At 44.6% G+C, this 10,939-nt stretch overlaps 1 protein-coding gene across 1 annotated transcript; it reads right to left on the reverse strand.

Annotated features, from left to right (window-relative positions):
• Positions 1-3,132: 3,132 nt before the first annotated feature.
• On the reverse strand, positions 3,133-3,453 carry LOC102878937 (small integral membrane protein 34A). The gene has a single exon (XM_006921423.1). The coding sequence runs from the start codon at positions 3,451-3,453 to the stop codon at positions 3,133-3,135; it is 321 nt and encodes a 106-aa protein (XP_006921485.1).
• Between the last annotated feature and the right edge of the window lie 7,486 nt (positions 3,454-10,939).

Below are 10,939 nucleotides of genomic sequence, written 5' to 3' on the forward strand. Positions count from 1 at the left end.
ACCAACTGGAACCCCCACTGATCTGTTTTCTACTAATTAAATTTCCTAACATAGCTTTGTGCCCAGTGGGTTTACAAGGCAGGGGGTGTGGGATAAAGGGCCCTGCCAAGCATAGAGAGATGGCGGTTCCCCGCTGCATTTCATACTAATAAAGACACGTCTGTGTATAAGTTCTTGTCTGGGCCTTGGTGGCAGCTTAGAGCAGAAGACATGAGATAATCAAGGTTTCAGACAATCCAAGAAGAACATGACGGGGCGCAGACAGCTCAGCATCTCCCCGGCAAATGACAATACTACTCTCTAAAGAACTTCGGGGTTTCTGTGCACGTGAAAGCGACACAGAAATCCATGGCATCTAGGTGCTGTGGCTTAATTTGACATTTACAGCTTTTACTGAGACTCATCAGCATAATCCTGCTAGTTGGTTTCACTTCCCTAAAATCTCCAGCGTGTCGAGCTGGAGTAGATGCTGAGGGTGGATGGCATACATCTCTTTTTCTGCCCTGAGCTGATGTGTATGGATCAATTTTTCAGTTCTGTCATCACATATTGTCCCAAATTACCAAGACTTTGGGCACACTTTTCTTACAAAGAGTTCATATACAGCCTGTGGAAGAGTCTCCTTCTGCCACACACTCATGAGGTCACCCTGCCAGGTTTGGGGTGGGGAGTCTTATTGGGGGGAATGTCCATGGCTATGCAGAACCTAAAAGGGGCCATGACTTCTTATGAAAGCGACCCGCCCTGAATCTCTCCCTCTGTAGGAGGCATTTATTACATGCAAGTCCCTGATGGGCCATTCTTCTCCCGGAGCCTCCCTTACATACCCCCCTGCCCGCCCCCCCGCCCCCAACACACACATTATTTTTGACCAGGGTTACCTGCCAGCCTCCCTGCTCCCATGAAACCCCGGCTTTGCTCACTTCCAGCTTTGCTCATACTGTCCTGCCCTATAAGTGGCCCCTTGACCCTGTCTTCTCCAGGAGACTGTGTTTCTCTGTATTTCTGGGTCTAGTACAGTGCCTGAGCCTTTTCATGTCTGTGATATAAGAAACATATATTTGGTCTTTGTCCCCAGTTCCTAGCTTGAGCTTCTAAAACACTTGGAATTTCCCGAGCGATAGAAGTATCTTTTATTATTCATAACAAGGTGCTTTCAACCATACCTGAGTTTATGCTAATTAAGTGACTCTTGGTGGGCCCCTACAAGGGATGGAGGCTGGTTGCCAGAGGAACCAATCTGTGATTAAAGGGTTGAAGCTTTCAGCCCCATCCCCCAACCTCTGGGGAGGGAAGAGAGGCTGGTGATTGAATTAATCACCAATGGCTAATGATTTAATCCACCATGCCCACATAATGAAGCTTGCATAAAAAACCCCCAAAAAGCAGGATTCGGAAAGCTTCTGATTGGCGAACATACGTAGGGAGGTGCTGGGAGAGTGGCCCACCCAGAGAGGGTGTGGAGGCTCCAAATGCCTTCCCACATACTGTCCGGGGAATCACATGACCTCAGATTACGTGCACTGCACCAGTGTAAAATGTTACTTCGATAGGGCTGCTACTAAAAGTTGTCCTAACTATATAAACAAACCAACACTTTTGTTGGAGAACCTGTGAAATGATGAAGTGGAAATATATATTTAAAAAAATATATTTGTAAGTTTATCTTGCCCTGCAAAAACAAAAGCTTGGGGTTTAATTCTGGACCTTATGAAATCATGGGGCTGCTTGTAGGTCACTGTCTGCAGATGGGAAAAAAATATTTCATTTGTAGACCAGGGGGCATCTCCAAAAGCAAAAATAGATGAAATTCACAGAGGTTGGTACAAGCTATGATTTTTCTCTTTGCTTGCTGAAAGCCCCTCGTAGAAATTCAGCCTATCGCAATCTCTCTAAATTAATCAGTCATCTGGACAACATCTTATTTCTTTTGTAGGCAGAGACAAGTGTAAAAGAACCACATCTTTGTAAAATATTGGAATGAATCATACAATGTCTAAGGTAACAAAACCTAAAAGTGACTACATGTCAAACTTGAATCTCGTGGACCTGATTCAGAGTCCAAGGCATCAACTGTTAGGCCGATGGGTCCTTCTGCAGAACAAGGTAATGCAGCCATCGCTTACAGACTGCTGGCGGACTAGTTGCTCCCTATTTCACAGAAGCATCACCACCACCAGCATCGACATCGACCACCCCAACACCACCACCATCACCACCATCATCAAAATCCACACCACGACCACCAGCATCAACCACTACCAACAACAACATCGCCAGTATCAAGCATGACCCTCACCGCCCATACCAACATCGCCGCCAGCATCAACCATCATTATCATCGCCACCACCATGAGGCTTATATTTACAAATTTATGTTACTTTTCAAAATACATGCGTATGCACGATCCCATGAACTCTTATCTACTTTGTAAGGTGGGCGGAACTGGTTTATTATCCTCATTTCATCTGCAAGAAACTCAGGTTCAGAGAGGCGAAGTGGTGTGGATCAGCCAAGATACCGAAGTGGCTGATAATGAAACCCAAACTAGAGTTTAATTCTTCTGACTCCAAAACAAATGCTTTTTTTCAATGGACCCCACCCTCTCCATGGAGATGAAGAACCCCTAACTAACGTCTGATGTTAACTTTAGTTCTATATTCCAGTCAGAGTCTTTAGAACGAGTGGCCCTTTAGGACCACTAACCGCTCAAAGGTCATGTCACCCCTAAGAGGTGAATATTCATCCTGGGCATTTGACTCCAAATTTAACCTTCTTTCCATGACAAGAGGCCACCTTCCCGTATACCCCGGGCGTCTCCCAGATTCCTCTGTGGACAGTGGATGTCCTAGATCCTTCCCTGGGCACAGCGTTTCCAGTGAAGGAAGAGTGTGGTTAGAACCCACTGGCCCTGCTTTCTCATCTCCAAGCAACAGAGCCTGAGAAGGAAACAGGACTCTGGCTTTGGTCACACCATAATCTACCAGAAGTGCCCATGGCTCAGTGATGCTCTTCCAGCCCCACTCAAGGGTGTGGCTCCTGTCTCAAGGTTCCAGGTAAACGCAAAGCTGCTCCCCTCACCCCCACAAGAAAGTTAGGCCTCTTCCGTGGAGGCCTCCTTGCTTTGACTTTCAAGAGATCCCTTGGGTTTCGTTTTGGCGTCCACTGTTTCCACACTTGGGCCCCAGGCTGTCCTGGTCGGGCTGCAAGACAGCTCTGTTGCTAATGGTCAATGCAGAGCATTTGGCTACCTTGTGCTGGAGCCCTTTCTTTTTTAGTTCAGAGGTGAAGTTTGAGTAATAAATATCTTCCAAGGACTTATCGTTCTTCCTGAGGATGTTGCTGGCCAGCCGGAAGAGGAACACCACTCCGCAGATGCCGATGATGGTGAGGATGTACCAGGCAGCGCTGGTCCCATCTGCAACCTTCAGGGCCCTAGTGCCGTTCTCCATGTCGTCCCTCAGCAGGAGCCCCGGGACAGTGCTGGCCTGGGTCTGGTTGGGGCCTCCCTGAGAAGTCCACTTGGTCACTGAGAAACAGAAAGATCGAGATGAGCCCGAGCATCCCACGCTGAGCTGCCTGGCCAAGCCCGCCAATGGCGGTGTGGGCCATACATCGGTGGGAACGGGGGACCGTGAAAGGGGCTTTCTTTGTTGAATGAGCATGAGCTTAACAATATACACATAAATATGTTTTGAAAAATCAAAAGAGTTCGAAACACCAAGTTCTTGAATGGGAGACACAACGTCCTAAAGATGTCAATTATCCCTAAAATAATCTATACTACTAACATAATTGCAATAAAAATATCAGTAGAATTTCTTTGCAAAATAGATAATCTATGCATAATGAAAAATCAGGTGTCAAGACTAATTAGGAAGAATGTGGAAAAAAGAGTGATGAATGGAAATTAGCCTAGCCAGAAATTTAGCCGGCCACAGAAAAATAATTTACATTTTTTAGAATGAATGGATATTTTACTTGCCCACAGCCCAGCTGTGGCTTACTGGACTTTGCAAAAGGTGTGGGGGGCTCTTCAGAATCAGGGACAACTCTGCCTGAAAAGTTCCCCTGTAAAACTAGAGTAACTAAAACAGTGTGACACATAGACAGATAGACCAAAGGAACAGAGTAAAACACCATCAAAAGGTTAGGAATTAGAATTTGGTAGACAATAAAGGAACATTCCTACTCAGGAAGGAAAAAATGGATTGTTCAATAAGTAGCGTTGGTGGAGTATAGCATTGGGTCCATATCTCACACCTTATGTCCAAAAACAGTGCAGAGACATGAAAGATTTTAACATTAAAAAAAAGAAACAATTTAAACTACTATAAAAAAAAGCATAGATTTTTTCCTTTATCATCTCAGAGTGGGATATCTCTTTCGAAGCTTAACACAAAAATTCAGGGTGGAAGGGACAAGCAAGTATTAAATTCAACTACATAGAAAATGTTAAAGTTATTGCATACCATGAAACCAACAGACAAATGAGAATAATTACAATTTATATCACTAAATTTCTTAATAGTTTTCAGTTCTAGAAGAAAAAGTCCAAAACTCTAATAGGTTCTAGAAGAAAAAGTTCTAGAAGAAAAAGTTTCTTCAGTTCTAGAAGAAAAAGTCCAAAACTCTAATAGAAAAATATGCTAAGGATATGGACAATCAGATTAAACAAAAAGAAATGGACCTTGAACATGAAGCAAGCTTCTCAATAGTACTCGAAATAAGAAAACGCAAATCGAAACTATCACAAGGTAACATTTTGTTATCTATCATTTCCACAAATTCACGATGTTTCAGAATACACTGTGGACATATTCACAGCATTATCGGGCTTTTGCTTAATTGTTGGTGAGAGTGTAAATTTATACAACCAATAATGAGGGCACATCGATATTACAAATGGACTTACTTTGATCCAGCAATTCTACCGATAGGAATTTATCTTGTAGATACACTGGAATATGCTCGAAACAATGCATGTGTAAGGCTCGTCATTGCAGTATGATGATTAATGCTTAAGACATGGCTGAATAACATCAACTTAGGAGATGGTTTAATACATGCAGTGAAATACTATGCAGCCATAAAAATCAATAGTTTTAAAAAAAATAACCCAATCTTGATATGGTGTGCAATCACATATGTAAAGAACGGACGGATATGTTATCTGCTTGAAGCAAATGTACGATATCTCTGGGAGAATACAGAGGAGACTGGAAACCATGGTTGCTCGCTGGGAAGAGACTTGCGGGAAGGAGATGTGCTTTTCACTGATGCCCTTTTGTACATTTTGTACCATGTCTATTTATTTTCAAAAAGAAATTCATTTCAAAATAGAAGAGTAGGCACTTTCCTGGTCTCCTTGGTGAATTGCCCTTGGGTAAAGACTCTGCGTGCCCTTCCAAGACCAGAAGATTAAGATCTTAATTGCTGTTTCATTCAAAACTGTTTAGGGGAGAGAAATGATGAGAGCCAAGAAGTCGCACATAAAACTGTGAGACGTTTCCCCGTGGAGCTTTACTGGTTCCAGTCCCTATTTCTCGCTCTACGTGAATGCAGATGTGTTCGGGCATATGCCACAGGATCAATCACACAGCCTGCTGCTGGGTAGACCAAAGGCGCTCCATACATGCTTTCTATTTGATATTGGTTCGTTGCTAATTAATTTTGCTAATGCAAGAGTCAGAGAGGCTGGCATTTTTTTATGACAGTTAATTGTTAGAATGAGTCAATCATCTTATTACTTTCAGAAGAAGGGAAAAACCATTTAAAAATAGGTCTACGAAGCACGTGCGACAAAGCCCATATTAACAGATTTAATCATCTAAACTTGGTCACTCATAAGAAACAATACGACGATCAGGAATTTTACACCACAGTTGGAGGAATGTTTGAGAACTTTAAGTAAATAAGGGGGGAAAATTCCCACAATTATTAGAAAACAAATCAACCCCACGAGAACATCATAAACATAATTAGCGCAAGAGAACTTATTTAAACTCGGAACACCTGTGTAAACTCATTGACCTTTCCATGAAGTATTATAGAATAATGTTATATGTTCAAACACATATAAAATATACTCAACTAAACGCTACAGAACATTAAGTTATTTTAAAAACCAGTCCATTTTCCACACAGAAGAAACTCACTGCATTAATTATTGAAATAGACTGTCCTTTATTTTTCTTTTCTTAAAAAGACAAGGGTGGGTTAGGTTTATCTTAATGGTTAAAGCACACCCTGTAGAAGAGACAAACCTTTTTGTCTGCACCATTTTGCACTTGTAGTGATGTAAAATGTGTAAGTAATTCTAGAATTGCCCGTCCTTGCATCATAGCGGAATACTCACATTCCATGACGAGGTCTTTTCTCTGACTCTTGGGGAGGCCAGTTTAAGCGGCTGCCATGGAAAGCGAAGATGATCAAATGGAACTCCTCCTTGCAAATGGCCACAGTCCCGCTGAAGTCGGGCTGCACTGACGTTCCTGAGCAGGAAGTAACATGATACCCCAAGAATTTTAGAGCAGTACTACATAGAAGAGAGGAATTGGTGAATTGCCTCTCAGTCCATTAATCAGAAGTTCTAAGTTGATCCGTTTTTCTGTTGGCTCAGAATAAAAACGTAGTTCCTGGCTTTGGCTTGTTGAGAAGGTCTAAAGCAAAATAATTGTTTAAAAGCATGCTGGTACCAAGGATTCTCCGGTCCTCCCAGGTCCCAGCCAGTCCTACAAAGGCGGGAAGCTCTCCCCGAGGCTGGCTTAGCAGCTTATATCCTGGATGGTTCCTGAATGCCCGTTTTGCACCTGTTGGGTCAGGTGTGGCAGAGGCCCGTTGTCATAGGGCCAGGAAACTCCATGGGCAAGAGTCACCAACTTCCTCTTGGGATATATCCTGGATGGGGAAACCCAGACAGGAAGGAGCAGGTGCAGAGGGCACAGCCGAGGGCCTGGGGCTTTCCCTCGGGGTCAGTGAGCGACAGGCTCTGGGCCAGGCCGTGAGGAGGGGCCTTCTCCCTCCTGCACTCCCGAGTCACAGACCGCGTCAGAATTGGAATAGATTTCTTCGAGCCCTGGAAAGTGCCAGAATAAGGGTCTTAGAGAGAAGGAAACGAAGGCAGGAAAGATTGGAGGATTTTGGTAGTTTCTGTGATGCGGCCATTGTTCCCAGCCTCATATTTTTTTCTGAATCCTCACTAATATGACCATGACCTGCCAAAGTTTGAGGGTTGTTGGTTTTTAAGATGGAATTTGATCAATTTTTTATCAATAGAGAACTAGATAAGGAAATAATAAAATAGGCCATATTTATCCAGCAATTCTACTCCAAGATACATACCCAGGAAAAATAAAAACATACATCCAGACAAAACTGGTATACTGATGGTCATAACAGCATTATTTATAATAACTAAAAAATGGAAGCAGCCTAAATGTCCATCGACAGATGGATGAATAAATAAAATATGGCTTTTCCACGCAATGGAACATTCTCTGGCAGTAAAAAGAAATGCAGTACCGATATATGTTACAGCATCGATGAACCTTGTGCTAAGTGAAAAAAGCCTGTTACAAAAGACAACATATTGCCTGCTTCCATTTACATGACAAATCTATAGGGAGGGAAAGTAGATTAGTAGGGCTGAGGTTGGGGAATGGAGGTGATAACGAAGTGGTCCCGAGTTTCTTTTGGGGATCACGAAAGTGTTCTACAATCGATTCCGGTGCTGGTTGCATAGCTCTGTGAATGTACTACAAGGCGCTGAATTGTACACCGTAAGTGAGTGAATTTTACGGTGTGGGAATTATAGTTTAATAATATAGGTACGCAACGGAATACTATGCAGCCGTGAAAAAGAACGAGGAAGTTATTTGCATACTGATGTGTAAAGATTCCCAAGATGTACTGTTGAATGAAAACAACGAAGACAGTATGTTACCACCTACGTAAAAAAGTAGGGAGAAAAGCACGTGGATCTGGTTTTGCTTGTATGGGCATTGAAAAGACACTTTAAGGATGGCCGAGGAAGTAAGAATAGGAGTGACCCGGGGAGGAGAGAACTGGGGACATGGAGGGTCAAAGTGGGAGGGGGAATTCTCACCACGTATTTGTTATGCTTTAAAGAATTCTGACCGTGTGTTGTGTTACCTGTTCAATAACAAGTACACCCATCAATTACATGTCTTCGTTAAAGTTCTATTTAGGCTCTTGCTGTCTCCTGCTGTGGGATGGCTGGGCCACGGCACTTCCGGCTCTGCCACACAGACAGGAAGTCCAACACTGGCTGTGTGAGGTGAGAAGGGGCAGAATGGAGGCCCTGGATGATAAAGGGCAAACGGCAACGACAAGGTGCGGAGTCAGGGCTCCTCTGGTCCCAGCCGTGCCCTTGCTGTGTGGCCCTGGGCAAGTCCCCTGCCCTCTGAACTGCAATTTCCTCATCCGTAATGTGGAGGAGCCACAGATCCAGATCGGATAGTCATGGTCCCAGAAAGGCAGGAAGGAAGCCTGGGGCCTGGGGAAGGGCCGCTCCTTGTGGAGGTGTCGAGGTGGCGAGCTGCCAGCACAGGTGCCTCTGGAGAGGAAGGACACGCCCCGGCAGCTGATGCCCGAGAGGCGGAGCCTTCTGAGAGTGGGTCGTCTGTAAAGTCATAGGGTTTTGGCATTCGGCTCCGCCGGACGAGGGGAGCGATCAGCTCCAGAAAACTAGGGGAGACTAGGAAAGCCAGCCTTTTGTCTCAACCGCACTGCGGGGGCCGCTAACGTTAGGGACCAGCTCTGTTCTCCCCATGGTTTCTGCCTCTAGAATCCCTGCAAGGCAGAAACATTGTTCTCACTTAAAAGCAGGGTCACCCAGGCTCAGAGAAGTGACATGCCACGTGTCACACAGCTTTGTCTGATGCCAAAGGCATTTTCCCTCCACACCCTGAATGTCACCTTTAAGCTGGACTCAGGGGCCCGTGAATGCTCCTGATCGCTTGCCCTGCAGGTTGAATTGTACACTGTCACTGCTGCGGCATATCTATGACCTTGAAACACTCCTTGTTGGTCAAAATTATGCTATGATGTTAAAAGTTAGGATATCCTTCAGCTGAGAGCAAGTGATTAGAGAGGCACGAAGGAGAATGTGGGGTGCCGGTCCTGTTCTGTTTGGCGGGTTTGCTCAGGGTGGGGCACTTCACAGAACTGTACACTTATGCCAGGGTCGCATTTCTGCATGTGTGTCATACTTTGATGCAGACCTCTTTAACACCGAGACCCTGATAGGCAGTGGGAAAATCAAGTTTAAGGTTTCTATAGAAAAAGACAAATGCTTGTTTTAAAAAGGATTTTCTATTCTGTCATGGCTGTGGCCACATGACACCTTTCATGAAAAATGCCCAGCCCCTGGGAGAGTGTGTGTGGTTGGGTCAAGATCACAGTCACGGGACTGGGTGGCGGCCTGCCTCTGTAGGCAGTGGACGTGGTAAACTACTTGCCATTCCCGAACGCTTACATCACAGTGACTTGGAACAGCTTGTCCCACCACGAGGGCCAAGAAGTTCCTTCCTACTTGTGTGTGTCTCCCCAGGCCTTCTGGTTCAGTCTAGACAAATATTGACCTAAACACAATCACGCAAAGCCACTCACCCAGTAAATATTTGTCCAAGCCCCAGTCCTCATCAGCTCCTGTGACGTTAAAGACTGAATCTGCTCCCGGCTGCACGGCGCCCCCCCTCCCGCCGCCGCCGCCTCTAGAGGGCCACGGCTTTGTTACTTTGGTTCATTCTAGAGGCGGTCAGCTTTGAAGATATCTAAATTCGGAGCAAGGGAGAAATCACGTGGATTTGACTCTTAAAAGAAGAATAAAAGAAACAGGTGCTTTTGAATTTCAATATGTCAGAGCTGGCATTAAATAAATGTCAATAAATAAATGCTCGTACTGTACGACTGGCATTTTTTTTTAAGGAGTATTTTTTTAGGGAGGGGACAGACCTCACCACCAATTCTGACCCCCCACAATGCAAAAGAACACTTAAAGTGTCGGTTCAGTTCTATGGCAACTGAGCTTCTTCCTCACCCCACTAGACAAAGAACTCCCCACAGCCCTGACTGGTCAAGAACACACATTCTGGATGTTTCTGCCTCTGCAGGGGGTATGGCCTTGTAGAGGATATTTAGAAGATATTTTGCATATTCATAATCTTTAATTTATACGTCACTTTTGCCTTTTAACTTTAGTATTGGTTTCTCCAGCATTGAGGGACTTTAATGTCACCGTCCGTCTCCAGGGAGGTACAGAGGAAGGCTCACAGCCTTTGGAATTGGAGGACGAGAAGACAAAAGCCAGCGGATTCAGGGAATATTTAGAAAGTAGAATGCGCAGGACTTGATTAGTTTGTGTAATAGGTTGAATGGTGTGTGCTATGAACTGAATTGTGTCCCTCTAAAATTTATATGCTGAAGCCATCGGGTTTAGATGGGGTCACGAGGGTGGGACTCTCATAATGGGATTAGAGCCGTAAAAGAAAAGTCACCCAGAGATCTTGCTTCCTTCCTTTCTTTCTCCATGATGTGAGGACACAGCCAGAAGGCAGCCATCTGCGAGCCAAGAGAGCTCTCACCAGACACCAAATCTGCCAGCACCTTGATCTTGGACTTCCCAGATTCCAGAACTGTGAGAAAAACATTTCTGTTGTTTAAACCACCCAGTCTGTGGTATTTTCTCATGGCAGCCCAAACAGACTAAGACAGTGTTCTCAAAAATATATGTTCACTAGGAACTTCAGATGTGACCTCTTTTTTGGAATACTGACCTTTGCAAAAGTAGTTAAGGCAAGAATCTCAACCATCCTGGATTAGAGTAGATCCTGCATCCAATAGTGAGAATCCTTCTGAGAGACAGAAAAGGGGAAGGCACACGGAGACACGGGACGGGGAGGGGGCCGTGTGAGG

Source organism: Pteropus alecto, unplaced genomic scaffold (assembly GCF_000325575.1).
Source record: "Pteropus alecto unplaced genomic scaffold, ASM32557v1 scaffold3, whole genome shotgun sequence".
NCBI lineage: Eukaryota > Metazoa > Chordata > Mammalia > Chiroptera > Pteropodidae > Pteropus > Pteropus alecto.

Coding starts and splice junctions, on each gene's coding strand:
- LOC102878937 (XM_006921423.1), bottom strand. CDS start 3,453: ATGGAGAACGGCACTAGGGCCCTGAAGGTTGCAGATGGGACCAGCGCT.